The sequence below is a fragment of the Zootoca vivipara genome, chromosome 13 (assembly GCF_963506605.1).
Source record: "Zootoca vivipara chromosome 13, rZooViv1.1, whole genome shotgun sequence".
In the NCBI taxonomy this organism is placed as follows: Eukaryota; Metazoa; Chordata; class Lepidosauria; order Squamata; family Lacertidae; genus Zootoca; species Zootoca vivipara.
Genome location: NC_083288.1, coordinates 29,575,315 through 29,592,662, shown reverse-complemented (window position 1 = coordinate 29,592,662; position 17,348 = coordinate 29,575,315). Strand labels below are relative to the sequence as shown.

Here is a 17,348-nt window from a genome sequence, read left to right as displayed (position 1 = left end):
GGCCACATGACCTGGAAGCTGTAAGCCGGCTCCCTTGGCCAATAACGTGTGATGAGTGCCACAAGCCCAGAGTCGGTCACAACTGGACCTAATGGTGAGGGGTCCCTTTATTTAGTACCTTTACCTAAAGTTATTGCCTAAATCTAATCTGAACAAGTCTTTCTCACCCCAGGTTCCTAAACAAGGGCTCATCCACACTTTTGCTTCTTCTATAGCTAGAAACTAATGATGTGAGTGGTCTGCTTTCACTGCTCCATTTCCCAGGAAAACCCACTCTTTAGCTTCAAATAGAAAGAAATGACAATCCACAGAAAAGCTGATTGCCTGATGAAAGCAGTGGGACAAGAGAAAGGGTAGGCATGCACTAAATGACAAACAGTCCCTCTCTAAATGTATGATTTACAAGCCGTGTGATCAGAGATGCAAAATTATTAATAGTACATCTAAGGTGAAGGAACACAAGATGTCATTGTGACACCCGGCAGATTTTGAGTCTGCATATCAAAATTTATCTAGAAGCTGGAACTGGTTGCAATATCTCTGTAGATCGCTATGCTTATACCTACAGAGAGAAATGGAACCTTTTCAGGAAAAGCCTGGAAAAGATATTCATAGAAGAGTGCTTCACACCCAAGAGCTTTGATACAGCACTTTTAATCTCTTTATTTCTCATGCTGTAAATTATTGGATTGAACATGGGTGGTACAATGGTATACATCAAAGTTATTGCAAAGTCACCATCAGATGGAGTTTTTGAAGGAGGCCTAAGGTAAGCAAAACATCCTGTGAAACAAAATAGGGAGAAGACAACAAGGTGAGGTATGCAAGTGGAGAAGGCCTTTTTCCTTCCCTGAAGAGATGGAACGTTCAAAACCACAGTAAAGATGTGTACATAAGTGACAACAATGAAGACAAAACACCCAGAAACAAGTATTATACTCACCACTATAGCTCCAATTTCCGTTAGGTAGAAGTTTGAGCAAGCAAGTGTAAGTAACTGTGGGATCTCACAGAAAAACTGATTGACATTGTTTGAGCAGAAAGGGGTTGCAAAAGTTGCACTAGTGTGCATGACTGCATTGAAAATTCCAGCAACCCACACACCAACAACCATTTGTTTGCAGGCTGCCTTGTTCATCACCATTTCATATTGTAAGGGATTGCAAATGGCAACATAGCGATCATACGCCATGACTGTAAGAAGGGCGACATCAGATGATGCAAAGAAAAAGAATGAAAGCACTTGAGCAATGCATCCAGCATAAGATATGTGTCTGATATTCATGAGAGAATTGGCCATGGATTTGGGGATGGTGACTGAAACAGCCCCTAGGTCCTGTATGGCCAAGTTCATCAGAAAGAAGTACATGGGAGTGTGAAGGTGGTGGTCAAAGGCTACAGCAGAGATGATGAGAAGATTCCCAAATACAATTGCCAGGTACAATACCAGGAACGGGGAGAAGTGTAGAATCTGCAGTTCCCGTACAGCTGAAAACTCTAGGAGTAGAAATTCAGAGACAGAGGATTCATTGACAATATTTGCATTCATCACTAGAAGAAAACAGGAAGACAAGCATATATTTAATTCCTCTTCTGATAACAAATATTTGTTATCCAATACTGCTTTGGATGTGATTTTTGTGGGATGCAGATTTTTAAAAAAGAAGTGAACAAAATAGTGTAATAATAAATCTTCATCTAAAGGAAAACTTTAGGTCCAGGATACCTTAACAGCTTGAAGCCTCAGTCTTCTCCAAAAAAGAAAACAATGCCCGACCTGAAGAATATGGAGCAGATGATTCAGCAGGGGAAACACAGCCCAGAACAAGTAAGGAGGTAGTACAAGAATAGTTTAGATGTATTCAAGTCTCCAGGGCCAGATGAACTACATCCAAGAGTATTAAAAGAACTGGCAGAGGTGATTTCAGTACCACTGGCAATAATCTTTGATAATTCCTGGAGAACAGGCGAAGTTCCAGCAGACTGGAGGAGGGCAAATGTTGTCCCTATTTTCAAAAAGGGGAAAAAAGAGGACCCAAACAATTACCGCCCAGTAAGCCTGACATCAATACCAGGAAAGATTCTAGAGCAGATCATCAAGCAAACAGTCTGTGAGCACCTAGAAAGAAACTCTGTGATCACTAAAAGTCAGCATGGGTTTCTGAAAAATAAGTCATGTCAGACTAATCTGATCTCATTTTTTGACAAAATTACAAGCCTGTTAGATGAAGGGAACGCTGTGGATGTAGCCTATCTTGATTTCAGCAAGGCCTTTGACAAGGTGCCCCATGATATTCTTGTAAAGAAGATGGTAAAATGCGGGCTAGACAATGCTACCATTCAGTGGATTTGTAACTGGCTGACTGACCGAACCCAAAGGGTGCTCATCAATGGCTCCTCCTCATCCTGGAGAGTAGTGACTAGTGGGGTGCCACAGGGTTCTGTCTTGGGCCCAGTCTTATTCAACATCTTTATCAATGACTTGGATGATGGGCTTGAGGGCATCCTGAGCAAGTTTGCAGATGACACCAAATTGGGAGCGGTGGCTAATACCCCAGAGGACAGGATCACACTTCAAAATGACCTTAACAGATTAGACCAGTGTTTCCCAACTGGTGGTCCGCGGACCCCCAGGGGTCCGCGAGCTATGCGAGAGGGGTCCGCAAGACTGGGACTTCCGACAAGGCAAGATGGCGGCGTGGAGCTCCTAAACTCGGCGAACGTGCTAGCGCCGCCAAATCAGCCCCCAAACAAGCAGAAAGCCACGCAAACCGCAGCCGCTGCTGCGTGGGAGCCGAACCTTTCCCCCGCGACCGCGCCGGCACCTCCTCACCGCCCGCCCCGTCTCCGCCCTCCTGCCAGGCCATCACCGCCCAGCGCAGCCAGTCGTAGTTCTGCTCCAGCTTGCGCAGGACGCTGGAGGCCAGCTCGGCTGGCCCGGGGGGCACCGCCGCGGGCAGCTCGGCCAGCGCCCGCCCGACATTGTCCTGCGCTTGCTCGAGGAAGTAGCGGGCGCAGGCGGCCAGCGCCTCCTTCATGTGCCGGTGCACGGCGCCCACGCGCTCTTCCCAGACGGCCAGCAGCAGCGCCGGGTCGCGCTGGGTGAGGCCCGCCTGGCACAGCAGGCACAGCAGCCCTGCGCCCAGCAGCGCGTTCAGCTTCTGGCACACGCCCGCCATCTCAGGCCTCCGTGGCCGGTGCTCCTCGACGGCACGCGCCAGCAAGGGCCGTTGCGCCGCCACCCTGCAGCCCTGCACGCGCCGCCACGCAGCCAGCAGGCGCCGCTCCAGCTTCTCGCGCGCGCACGCGGCCACGAAGAGCTCGGTCTCGCGCACCGCCGATGCCGTGCCAGCCGCGCGCACCGCCAGAGCCAGCTGCTGGAAGGCGGCCGACACGCAGTCCTCGCCCGCGCCCAGCTCGTCCGCGCCGTCCAGCGACAACCCCGGCCCGGCAGCCAGGTCACGCTCCAGCAGCGCCAGCTTGCGGCGGACGAAGGCGGACTCCTCCGCCGTCGCCGAGCCCCGCAGCTGCGACGCCGCGCCCAGCGCCAGGGAGCGCAGCAACTGCAGGAAGCCCGTGGGCTCCAGGCATTGCGAAAAGAGCGCCATCCGCAGGCCGACGCGGGGATGGGAGCCTGCAAAGAGAGGGCGGAGAGAGAGAGAGAGACGGGGGTTAGGGAGGCACAGAGAGAGAGGCGGGCAAGAAGGGGAGCCCCCGAATGGATTTAAGATACTATCTTAAACAGCCAAAATTGAAGATCCCAGCTGCTGGATCGGGCCCATGGCCCATGTCGTCAGCAGCCTATCACTGAAAGGGCTCTGAGGTCATCTAGCCCAACCCCCTGCCTGCAATGCATCTGTGTCAGAATGGAATTAATAGGATTAGGAATTAATAGGATTAGGAATTAATGGGGGTCCTTGTCACAATAGCGGCTCGATGAGGGGTCCTTGAGAAAATTTTGTTGGGAACCCCTGGATTAGACAACTGGGCCAAAGCAAACAAGATGAATTTTAACAAGGAGAAATGTAAAGTACTACACTTGGGCAAAAAAAAAATGAAAAGCACAAATACAGGATGGGAGACACCTGGCTTGAGACCAGTACATGTGAAAAGGATCTAGGAGTCTTCGTAGACCACAGACTTGACATGAGTCAGCAGTGTGATGCAGCAGCTAAAAAAGGCAATGCAATTCTGGGCTGCATCAATAGGAGTATAGCATCTAGATCTAGGGAAGTAATAGTACCACTGTATTCTGCTCTGGTCAGACCTCACCTGGAGTACTGTGTCCAGTTCTGGGCACCACAGTTCAAGAATGATACTGACAAGCTGGAACGTGTCCAGAAGAGGGCAACCAAAATGGTAAAAGGCCTGGAAACGATGCCTTATGAGGAACGGCTTAGGGAGCTGGGTATGTTTAGCCTGGAGAAGAGAAGGTTAAGGGGTGATATGATAGCCATGTTCAAATATATGAAAGGATGTCATATGGAGGAAGGAGAAGGATTGTTTTCTGTTGCTCCAGAGAAGCGGACACGGAGCAATGGATTAAAACTTCAAGAAAGAAGATTCCACCTAAACATTAGGAAGAACTTCCTGACAGTAAGAGCTGTTCGGCAGTGGAATTTGCTACCAAGGAGTGTGGTGGAGTCTCCTTCTTTGTTGTTGTTGTTTAGTCGTTTAGTCGTGTCCGACTCTTCGTGACCCCATGGACCAGAGCACGCCAGGCACTCCTGTCTTGCACTGCCTCCCGCAATTTGGTCAAACTCATGTTCGTAGCTTCGAGAACACTGTCCAACCATCTTGTCCTCTGTCGTCCCCTTCTCCTAGTGCCCTCAATCTTTCCCAACATCAGGGTCTTTTCCAAGGATTCTTCTCTTCTCATGAGGTGGCCAAAGTATTGGAGCCTCAGCTTCACGATCTGTCCTTCCAGGGAGCACTCAGGGCTGATTTCCTTAAGAATGGATAGGTTTGATCTTCTTGCAGTCCATGGGACTCTCAAGAGTCTCCTCCAGCACCATAATTCAAAAGCATCAATTCTTCGGCGATCAGCCTTCTTTATGGTCCAGCTCTCACTTCCATACATCACTACTGGGAAAACCATAGCTTTAACTATACGGACCTTTGTCGGCAAGGTGATGTCTCTGCTTTTTAAGATGCTGTCTAGGTTTGTCATTGCTTTTCTCCCAAGAAGCAGGCGTCTTTTAATTTCGTGACTGCTGTCACCATCTGCAGTGATCAAGGAGCCCAAGAAAGTAAAATCTCTCACTGCCTCCATTTCTTCCCCTTCTATTTGCCAGGAGGTGATGGGACCAGTGGCCATGATCTTGGTTTTCTTGATGTTGAGCTTCAGACCATATTTTGCGCTCTCCTCTTTCACCCTCATTAAAAGGTTCTTTAATTCCTCCTCGCTTTCTGCCATCAAGGTTGTGTCATCTGCATATCTGAGGTTGTTGATATTTCTTCCGGCAATCTTAATTCCGGCTTGGGATTCATCTAGTCCAGCCTTTCGCATGATGAATTCTGCATATAAGTTAAATAAGCAGGGAGACAATATACAACCTTGTCGTACTCCTTTCCCAATTTTGAACCACTCAGTTGTTCCATATCCAGTTCTAACTGTAGCTTCTTGTCCCACATAGAGATTTCTCAGGAGACAGATGAGGTGATCAGGCACTCCCATTTCTTTAAGAACTTGCCATAGTATGCTGTGGTCGACACAGTCAAAGGCTTTTGCATAGTCAATGAAGCAGAAGTAGACGTTTTTCTGGAACTCTCTAGCTTTCTCCATAATCCAGCGCATGTTTGCTATTTGGTCTCTGGTTCCTCTGCCCTTTCGAAATCCAGCTTGCACTTCTGGGAGTTCTCGGTCCACATACTGCCTAAGCCTGCCTTGTAGAATTTTAAGCATAACCTTGCTAGCGTGTGAAATGAGCGCAATTGTGCGGTAGTTGGAGCATTCTTTGGCACTGCCCTTCTTTGGAATTGGGATGTAGACTAATCTTCTCCAATCCTCTGGCCATTGCTGAGTTTTCCAAACTTGCTGGCATATTGGGTGTAGCACCTTAACAGCATCATCTTTTAAAATTTTAAATAGTTCAGCTGGAATATCATCACTTCCACTGGCCTTGTTATTAGCAGTGCTTTCTAAGGCCCATTTGACTTCACTCTCCTTCTTTGGAGGTCTTTAAGCAGAGGCTTGACAGCCATATGTCAAGAATGCTTTGATGGTGTTTCCTGCTTGGCAGGGGGTTGGACTGGATGGCCCTCGTGGTGTCTTCCAACTCTATGATTCTATGATTCTATGATTCTATAATATCCCTGTTTGATTAGTGAGGTCTTTGACTGATTCACTGGTAGTGGCTCCACATGGCTCAGACACATAGCTCATACTTCCTAGGAGGCATGCATTCAGTATTCTGGGTCCAATGCTTTGAAACTCCTTCCTAGCTGAGATCACAGAGGTTTCAACTGTTTTAATCTTTGTCGTATGTTTCTAACCTTAATGTACACAGTGCACAAAGATATGTACAAATTGAATGTACAAATATGTAAGCTCTTGTAGAGACGTTTACAGCTGCTTTGCTGCTTCCCAGATCTTTTTGCTGCCACACTATGATAAGACAAGACAAGTGACGTGCTAAAGCCCTCTCTTCACTCACTAGGAGCTGCAGTGAAGGTTTGTTCTTGGTTGCAGCTCATCGTGGGTTAGGAGAGAGGCTAACCACTAGTCCTGGTTTGGATTATATGTTATGTCAAAACCTGGTGAAGCTTGTGAGGGCTGTACAAAGGAGCATGGAGTAGCAAAGGAATTGTAATCCTCTCTCCATGAGGTTGCACATTTATGCAGTCTCACTGAGCTAAAATTTGGCTTAGCTTGTCATGGAAACCAGGTCACTGGTTTTTCTATGTGCAGTCGATATTAGGTTTCTGGAGAAACCTAGAACAAGGACAATTTCCCATTCTACACAATAGACTATAGTATAGTAGTATTGTCTGCATTTTGCTCTCCAAAAGCTATCCAGGTATCACTAATGCTATAAAAATATATAAACACCTTACTCTTTTCCTTTATAGAAAATAGATTTCCAGATGCATTTTCTTTATCACTTTAAGATGTTCTGTATTCTTCTAGCAACTCATGGAACATTTTCTTTCTCTCCCTCCTTTTCTTCTGAGACAGTGAAAATGTTTGTATACACTTGCAGAATGATGCTTTTACCATTAGGTGGAAATTATTATTATTATTCCATTTATATTCCTGGGAGTTTGCTCTCAAGAGCCCCAAACAAATTAGTAATTGTGTTCCTGGATGCTTGTACTCAGGAGTCACACAAAAAAACAACCATGGTGGTTTTTTAAAGACTTTGCCCTATGGGTCTAACACAAATAATCAAGGTATGTAAATAAACCATCCTGTTTCAAAACAATTTGCTATATAATATTTAAAATACTGGTGTGAGATATGACTAGCTCACTATCCTGCCCCCACTGTGTTCCTCCTACTTCTGCAATTCCCCCCCCCCCTTTTATGATATCTGAAGTAGATGCTTTCTGTTGCATTTGAATACTTGACAATCTGAGTCCTGTATTTGATATGATCTGGAAGTTACTTTTTTGTTAAGAGAACCTATGTGTCCACATGATACCATCATGCATTTTGACGGTCACTTTTGGTTGTAGTGGGATTTGTGCTTATAACCCTGTTCCATCACACATTTTTTTCTCCATCTTTTTTGGATCTGAGACTGAAAGCCTTGTGTTAAGTCATAGTTCAGGTATTCTGCACATTGTAGTCTGGTCCTGAGTTTTCTATTTAACAAGAGCTCTGCAGAGATGTTCGTTTTTCTAGTCATTTTGTAATGCCAAATAAAGATCTGTTTTGAGTCAAAGGCTTTTTTCAGCAGATGCTTTATAATTTTTATTTTGCCTTCATCGAGCCTGCTAGTCTCCTACTAGCCTCATACCTACTTCCCTAAGCTGGGCAGAAGCTTCCTAAGCTTTGGAAAGGAGGCACCAGAGGAACATTTAGGGGACCAACCTAGTCCCCTTAGTCCAATGACTGTACAGCATTACACTATTCTGAAGCTATTGGGGTCGGGTGGGTGTATGGACTTGACATTCTGTGCACTGTCTCGCCTGTAGAGATGGTCCATATGAAGAGCATTATTTTGCCCTATCTCAGTTCAGTCCATGCACTTATAGAGACTGGCCATTTTTAAACTATCATCTGACACATACCACCTCACAGTCAGTCTCACTGCTTATCTCCACTGTGCTAAAAGCTCTGGGCAATGCATGAACCACCAGTAAATTTCCACCAGGTGTAAACTCTAAGGAAATACCATAGATTTCACCTGGGGGAAAATCCTATAAAGATATAGTCTTTAGACAATGCTTAAGCCAATACCGCTCACATTTGTAATCAATAAAGTTTTGTCCAAAATTTGCCCAATAACCTTAAACTTAAATTCTGTGTCCGTTTGAAGTTCTTTATTCCAACGGGGGGTTGGTTTAAAGGGTCTTGACACGCGACTGGATAGCATGACCAATTTTCTCAGTGTTTAAAAGATACAATTCTCCTTAGTAACAGCACTGGATACATCTGTTTACTTACACTCATTGTGGGTTACAACTTAACGGTTACTCTTCAAAGGCACGGCACTTCATTTTACTCATGCTTATTCATGTAAGACACAATATGTAGTTTCAGGCAGACACTCTTTACACTGAACTTTAAAACCCCAGTCAGCATTTTTCTTCAAACTACTTTGCAGGATAGATTATTTCCACTTATAATGGGCATTTGATTCACTGCCCTAGCAACTATCTTACAACTTCTCCTAAACTATTTAATTCCCCTTCAAGGAATAAAATTGGTCATCCATGTTTAGCTAGTTCCTAATCCCAATCAGAAAAGGTCCTTCTCTCTTCAGGTTGCTGTCTAAATGACAAACAGTCCCTCTATCTAGCTGACATACAATCCCACTCTGTTTGACAGCAAAGTTCTGTATTTTTTGACTCACCAGTTCTTCCAGATTGGTTGGTGTTTTAATAAACTCTGACTGCTGCTGACTCAAGATCTGACCATTGCAATCACCTTTATCTATGCTGCTATTCCATCACACTTCCATTTGTTTCTAAGGGAATGGTGAATACCTCTGGTACCTATTCTGTTCTTATTTCAGTAGTGATGTAAAAATCTGCATTGTCCAGTGAGGAGGTTTCTCTTTTTTGTATTTTCTCCTGAGCTTCCTTTAGATGGCAACATATTTTCTCGGTGGTGGCTTTCTCGGTGGTGGCGCCCGCCCTGTGGAACACCCTCCCATCAGATGTCAAAGAGAAAAAGAAGCTACTAGATTTTTAGAAGATATCTGAAGGCAGCCCTGTTTAGGGAGGCTTTTAATGTTTAATAGATTATTTTATTTTTCTGTTGGAAGCCATCCAGAGTGGCTGGGGAAACCCAGCCAGAGGGGCGGGGTATAAATAATAAATTGTTGTTGTTGTTGTTGTTGTTGCAAAGAAGTTGCATCCCCCCATGCATTCTGAAACTTCCCTATCACAGGGCAGTGTATGTGTTACTGACTGCCTCCAAGATACATGTACTTTTTGCTTAGATGTTAATTCAGATATGTGTGCATGTGACATTCTAGTAATTGTGTGAATTCCTACTCCCCCCAAAATATTTTCATTTAAGTGCTATCACTACCTTGAAAACCTGAATACTAGGTTAAAATTGCTGTTTACATGCTGCGGGGTGTCAGAGCTGAAAGGAAACATGAAATGTTACTATTCATATTTTAGAAGAATAAGGGTTGCTGAGATGTGTTCAGTGAACAATGGGGTATAAACGTCAACATACATATGTAAATGTATTATCAACATGCCATGGGATGTGACAAGGAAAAGTGTGAAAGATACAGCTGAGCTGAAGGAATGCAAGGTGACCATGTAAAACAATGCAGATGTTGAGTTTGCATATCTGATTCTATCAGGAAGATTTCACTTGAAATGATGCTCTGTTCCAGGAAATCTCTTTAATTATACCTTTTCAGAACAAGCTTGGAAGATATATCCAGAGAAGAATGCCTCAAACCGAACAGCTTTGATAAAGCACTTTTAATCTCTTTATTTCTCATGCTATAGATTATTGGATTGAACATGGGTGGTACAAGACTATATATCACAGTTAATGCAAAGTCCAGGTCTGATGGAGATTTAGAGGGAACCCTAAAGTAAGCAAAAGATGCTGTGAAACAAAACACAGAGAAGACAACAAGGTGGGGTATGCAAGTGGAGAAAGCCTTTTTCCTTCCCTGTACAGAAGGGAGTTTCAGAACTGCAGTAAAAATGTGCACATAAGTGACAACAATGAAGACAAAACATCCAAACACAAATGTAATGCTCACCAACAAGACTCCAATTTCTGTAAGGTATAAATTAGAGCAGGCAAGTGTAATTAACTGTGGGATCTCACAGAAAAACTGATTGACAATGTTTGAGCAGAAAGGGGTTGCAAAAGTTGCACTAGTGTGCATGACTGCATTGAGAAGGCCAGCAACCCACACACCAGCAACCATTTGTTTGCAGGCTGCCTTGTTCATCACCATTTCATATTGTAAGGGATTGCAAATGGCAACATAGCGATCGTACGCCATGACTGTAAGAAGGGCGACATCAGATGATGCAAAGAAAAATAATGAAAGCACTTGAGCAACACATCCAGCATAAGATATGTGTCTGATATTCATGAGAGAATTGGCCATGGATTTGGGGATGGTGACTGAAACAGCCCCTATGTCCTGTATGGCCAGGTTCACCAGAAAGAAGTACATGGGAGTGTGAAGGTGGTGGTCAAAAGCTACAGCAGAGATGATGAGAAGATTCCCAAATACAGTTGCCAGGTACAATAACAGGAACAGAAAGAAGTGTAGAATCTGCAGTTCCCGTACAGCTGAAAACTCCAGGAGTAGAAATTCAGAGACAGAGGATTCATTGCCTATCTTTGCATTCATCATTAAAATGATTGCTGCTTCTAGAAGAAAACAGGAAGACAAGCATAGGTTTAAGTCCTCTTCTGATAACAAATACTTGTTATCCAATACTGATTTGGGTGTGGTTTTTGTGGGATGTAGATTTAAAAGAAAGACGTGAAAAAAACGGTGTAATAATAAATCTTCATCTAAAGGAGAATTTAGCTTTAAACTCCATATAGATAATGCACCCTTATCTTAAAATAAGTTACTGCTAAGTATTCTCCCCCCCCCCCCCTGGAAATTATAGGAGTACAACTCTTCCCGAACAGTATAGAAATTTGTTCATGTATGCTACTACAGTGGCAAGAATATTATTTTCCCAAAAATGGCAAGAAGAAGTCTCAGTGAAAAAATGGATACAAAAACTTGTGGACTATGCAGAAATGGTGAAATTTACTGGAAAAATAAGAAATCAAGATGAACTTTTTATAAAAGAATGGAAATGGTTTATTGAATATTTACAAACAAATTGTAAACAGATAAAGACATTGGCAGGATTACTATAATAAACTGCAGTTTCATAAGAGTATACAATTAAGGTAGATGAATAAAAGAATAAGTTAAGGTAATTTAGAATATGCAGGAAATGATAAAAATAAATCCAAGGAACTGCAGAAAGAGTCAAGTTTTGAATTGAAATGTATATAACTGAAAATCATGAATTAAAAAATAAAAATAAACTACTGCTGTTTCAAAACTAGTAGATGCTGCTAACCACAATCACTTGGAGATGAATGTTGCCACTGCTGCAGTTCAGCCTCCATCCTTGGCATATTTTCTGTCTATGTGGACGTCTGCAGAAAAAATGTGCAGAGGGCAGATGCCTCTTGCTATCATCTCCATATTTACAACACACATTTGGATAGTTATTACTTCGATTTTGATACTGAATTACAGTAATCCTTAAATATAGGAGGATTAGGTGCCCATATTATATGCCCATATAATGCAGACTCAAATTCACTTTATGTTTGTTAATGTCCAGTGCAATGGCCATCACAACTTGGGTCCAGGATACCTTAACAGCTTGATTCCTTATATCCCTGTTTGATCAGTGAGGTCTTTGACTGAGTCACTGGTAGTGGCTCCACATGGCTCAGACACATAGCTCATACTTCCTAGGAGTGCCATGCATTCAGTATTCTGGGTCCGATGCTTTGCAACTCCTTCCTAGCTGAGATCACAGAGGTTTCAACTGTTTTAATCTTTGTTGTATGTTTCTAACCTTAATGTACACTGTGCACAAATGTATGTACAAATTGAATGTACAAATATGTAAGCTCTTGTAGAGAAGTTTCCAGCTGCTTAGCTGCTTCCCAGAACTTTTTGCTGCCACAATGATAAGACAAGTGACGTGCTAAAGCCCTCTCTTCACTCACTAGGAGCTGCAATGAAGGTTTGTTCTTGGTTGCAGCTCAAGGTGGGTTAGGAGAGAGGCTAACCACTAGTCCTGGTTTGGATTATATGCTATGTCAAAACCTGGTGTAGCTTGTGAGGGCTGTACAAAGGAGCATGGAGTAGCAAAGCAATTGTAATCCTCTCTCCATGAGGTTGCACATTTATGCAGTCTCACTGAGCTAAAATTTAGCTTAGCGTGTCATGGAAACCAGGTCACTGGTTTTTCTATGTGCAGTCGATATTAGGTTTCTGGAGAAACCTAGAACAAGGACAATTTCCCATTCTACACAATAGACTATAGTATAGTAGTATTGTCTGCATTTTGCTCTCCAAAAGCTATCCAGGTATCACTAATGCTATAAAAAAAATATAAACACCTTACTCTTTTCCTTTATAGAAAATAGATTTCCAGATGCATTTTCTTTATCACTTTAAGATGTTCTGTATTCTTCTAGCAACTCATGGAACATTTTCTTTCTCTCCCTCCTTTTCTTCTGAGACAGTGAAAATGTTTGTATACACTTGCAGAATGATGCTTTTACCATTAGGTGGAAATTATTATTATTATTCCATTTATATTCCTGGGAGTTTGCTCTCAAGAGCCCCAAACAAATTAGTAATTGTGTTCCTGGATGCTTGTACTCAGGAGTCACACACAAAACAACCATGGTGGTTTTTTAAAGACTTTGCCCTATGGGTCTAACACAAATAATCAAGGTATGTAAATAAACCATCCCATTTCAAAACAATTTACTATATAATATTTAAAATACTGGTGTGAGATATGACTAGCTCACTATCCCACCCCCACTGTGTTCCTCCTGCTTCTGCTATTCTTTCCTCCCTTTTATGATTTCTGAAGTAGATGTTTTCTGTTGCATTTGAATACTTTACAATCTGAGTCCTGTATTTGATATGATCTGGAAGTTGCTTTTTTGTTAAGAGACCTATGTGTCAGATGATACCATCATGCATTTTGACAGTCACCTTTGGTCGTAATGGGATTTGTGCTTATAACCCTGTGGCATAATACATTTTTGTCTCCATCTCTTTTGGATCTGAGACTGAACGCCTTGTGTTAAGTCACAGTTCAGGTATTCTGCACATTGTAGTCTGGTCCTGAGTTTTCTATTTAACAAGAGCTCAGCAGAGATGTTTATTTCTCTAGTCATTTTGTAATGCCAAATAAAGATCTGTTTTGAGTCAAAGGCTTTTTCAGCAGATGCTTTATAATTTTTATTTTCCTTATTCGAGCCTTCTAGTCTAGTGTTATGTGGTGAAATCTCTCATAGGGGAACCATTAGGGCCAGAGGCAGGGCCGGCTCAAGGTAGAGTCCTGGTGGTGCGGGGTGCCAGGACGCCGGACCGGTAGGCGGGGCGATGCGCGGCAAAGCCGTGCGAAAGCCATGCTGCACCCTGCGAGGGTGGGGGCGCCGGAGCTATCTCCGCCCCTCAGTGCCAAGGCGCCTGACCTGCTCGAGACTGCCCTGGCCAGAGGCACTAACTTGCAAAGGGCATGGGGGGGTTATGTCATGTGTGTGGTGTTCTGATTTCCTGATGTCAGGCATGTGAGCATCGCACCTCCTTCCCTAAGCTGGGCAGAAGCTTCCTGGGCTTTGGGAAGGAGGCACCAGGGGAACATTTAGAGCACTAGCCTAGTCCCCTTAGTCCAATGACTGCACACCACTGCACTAGTCTGAAGCTATTGCGCTGACTTGCCTGTAGAGATGGCCCGTATAACCATCTGAAGAGCATTATTTCCCCCCTATCTCACTTCAGTCCATGCACTTGTAGAAACTGGCCATTTTTAATGGTCATGCTCTTTATGTCTAATGATATTTTCCATTTAAATACATTGTTCACCTTGCCTGTTCGTTACAAGTCTTTTGTTTGACTTATTGTGTGCCATCTTTCAATAAGTCCCAGAGCATGAAATGTTTTTACTCCTAGCAAAGGTTCTGTATTCCTATACTATCATAAATGGGATGGCCTGTATCGGATCTTGGAAGCTGACCCTCAATTCTCTGTATGGAATTACTTCTCCAGTGTGAAACTTCAGATTTCTTCTTTTCTTTTCTTTTCAGTTTTCATTTAGGAAGACTTTTATTTTTATTTTTTAATTTTATTTATCAATATTAAACCAATGCAATTTATCAATGCTACAACAGCTACATTTTTCCCTTCCCCTCCCCCCTTCCCAGACTTCCCTCAGCTCCCTTCTCTGATTTATTTTTACATATTGTTTCTACATGTTTTAAAATTATACATCTCATTTCCCTAATTGTTCTAATAAGAAATTGTACATGTTTATTCAAATCCTGCCAATGAAGTTTCTCTGTTGTTTCTTCAAATAGTTTGTAAATACAGTGGAACCTTGGTTTATGAACACCTCGGTTAACAAATTTTCGGTTTACTAACGCCACGGACCCATCTGGAACGGATTAATTCACTTTCCATTACTTTCAATGGGAAAGTTCGCTTCAGTTTATGAACGCTTCAGTTTATGAACAGACATCCAGAACCAATTGTGTTCATAAACCGAGGTACCACTGTAGTTCCCATTGTTCCTTGAATTCCCAATTGTCCTTTTCACATAATTTGTATGTTAATTTTGCAAGTTCTGCATAGTTCTTAAATTTCTCTTGCCACTGTTCTTTCGTTGATATTTCTGCCTTCTTCCACCCTTGTGCTAGCAGTACTCTTGCCGCAGTGGTAGCATACATAAATAAGTTCTTCATTTTCTTCGATATATCTTGCCCTAAAATTCCTAATAAAAATGCTTCTGGTTTTTTAAACAAAAGTCTTTATAACCTTTTTTTCAATTCATTATGAATCATTTCCCAATATTTTTTGACTTCTCTACATTCCCACCACATATAAAAAGTTCCTTCTTTTTCTTTACATTTCCAACATATGTTTGACCCAGTTTTGTACATTTTTACCATTTTAACTGGTGCAATATACCATCTGTACATCATTTTCATATAATATTCTTTCAGCAAGGAACAATCTGTAAATTTCAAATTTACTCTCCATAACTTTCCCCAATCTTCAAATTGTATATTGTGTCCGAAATCTTGTGCCCATTTAATCATAACTGATTTGACCTCTTCATCTTTTGTTTCCCACCCTAACAAAATACTATAAGCCTTCTTCAACAGCTTCCCATCTTCTTCTATAACCTCTTTTTGGAATCTGGAGCTTGTATAGCTAAGCCCTTTTTTGTTGTCTTCCTTATACATCTCATTTAATTGTCTGCAATGTAACCAACTCTGAACATAGCCTTATATTTCATCATATTCTTTCAATTTCCATTTGCCTTCTTGATCTCTCAGTATCTCTTTATATATAGACCATTTTCCCCTTTTTGCCAAGTGGTTGAGCAGTGAAGCTTGAATTGGTGATAACCACCAGGGTGTTTTTTTGCTCTATTAAGTCCCTGTAGCTTTCCCAAATTTTCATCAATGATCTCCTAATTATATGATTATAAAATCCTTTATGCACCTTCCCTTTCCCATACCAAAGGTATGGCCACCCATATCTATTATCATGACCTTCTAAATCTAAAGCTTCCTCCTTTTCCAGTTTTATCCAGTTCCTAATCAATACCAAACATGTGGCCTCGTAATGCAATTTTAGGTCTGGGAGAGCAAAGCCTCCTCTTTCTTTTATATCTGTAAGTATTTTATGTTTAATCCTTGGCCTTTTGCCCTCCCAGACAAATTTGGAAATCTATCTTTGCCATCTTTTGTTTTTTTATTTATTCATAATTTTTATTAATTTTACAGGTTACAAACACGGTACTTACATAAACAGATTTTCCACCTTCTTTCCACCCCCCTTCCTTGGGCCCTCTCCTGCCACAGGAGAATCCCATGCAGGCGAACAGTTGAAGGTGGTCCATTTTATGGTTGGGTTTAAGTCCCCCTCCCCCTCCCCCACCCCAAAGCCCCCTCCTGCCACCAGAAAGCTCTAGGGGGTCAGGTCAGAAAGCAGGAAGACAACCACCCAACCTTCCATTCTCATACCAAAAAGGAAAAATCTATACTAAAAAAGAAGAAGAAAAAGAATGCAGAAGAAGAAATAGAAAAAAACGACAAAAAAGAAAATATAAAGAAAAGAAAAATAAAAACAAAAATAATCTTTTTCAAATCAACATTAATAAACCATGTTTTGTGGGCTTCCCCTACCTCCCCCCTTCCCCGGTTTTCATCCCTTTATTATCCTCTTTAACAGTTTCCTTATCTATAAAATAATTACTTTTATTCCTCATAAAACTTTTAAACTTAACTATTATCATTTTCACCAAATCTCTTAATCCTTATAATTCCAAATCCAATTTTTCTTCCCTTGCCTAATTTCCCCCCTCAATAAACTTCCTTAGCTTAAACTTTTTCCATAATCAAATCTCATTTACACTCTAGCAATTCCCAATATAACCTTTCTTCCCCAATCTCCGGCTACCTCCCTCCAATCCAGCAAGTTCCGTGGTCAGCAGTCCAGTTTTAATCCTGATAATCCATCCTATTGATCACCCACCCATTCTCCCTTCATCTCACCCCCTTTTTCCAATGGTTTGCCCTCCAGGCATCCATAAGGCCCCCCTGAGTTTCTCCCCTTCTTGGGTTGTTCTTGTCTTTCTCCTTGTCGGTAATCTGAAATTCCACTTGTTCCTGTCACTCCCTCCTCGAAAGAGGAGTATTCTGCTTATCCTTTTGTGGGAAAAAAATCATCTTTTCCTTCATGGTGAGCTTCATTTTGTGTTGTATTATCACAGTCATCATTATTATCTTTACACTCCAAATCACAGTCTCCTTCATTGTCAAAGTCTTCCAAATCGCTGTCGCTGTCATTGTCACTGTCTTCCCCTTCAATTTCAGTACCTTCATCATCTGAAAAGTCATATTTAGCAATCACCAT

General features: G+C 42.3%; 2 protein-coding genes across 2 annotated transcripts; both read right to left on the bottom strand.

Annotated features, from left to right (window-relative positions):
• Window positions 1-562: 562 nt before the first annotated feature.
• On the bottom strand, window positions 563-1,549 carry LOC118078439 (olfactory receptor 14A16-like). The gene has a single exon (XM_060281164.1). It carries the CDS (start codon window positions 1,547-1,549, stop codon window positions 563-565), a length of 987 nt encoding a protein of 328 aa, XP_060137147.1.
• Window positions 1,550-10,031: 8,482 nt separating this feature from the next.
• On the bottom strand, window positions 10,032-17,348 carry LOC118077855 (olfactory receptor 14A16-like). Its single transcript, XM_060281163.1, has 2 exons — window positions 17,225-17,348; window positions 10,032-11,098 (listed from the first exon to the last, which is right to left on the bottom strand). The coding sequence occupies exons 1-2, from the start codon at window positions 17,346-17,348 to the stop codon at window positions 10,032-10,034; spliced, it is 1,191 nt and encodes a 396-aa protein (XP_060137146.1).

Bases quoted from the DNA above. Each gene is read 5' to 3' on its own strand.
- LOC118078439 (XM_060281164.1), bottom strand. From the start codon at position 1,549: ATGAATGCAAATATTGTCAATGAATCCTCTGTCTCTGAATTTCTACTC.
- LOC118077855 (XM_060281163.1), bottom strand. From the start codon at position 17,348: ATGGTGATTGCTAAATATGACTTTTCAGATGATGAAGGTACTGAAATT. The intron at 11,099-17,224 runs GTAAAGATAATA...CACCCAAATCAG, and splicing joins AGGAGACTGTGATTTGGAGT to TATTGGATAACAAGTATTTG.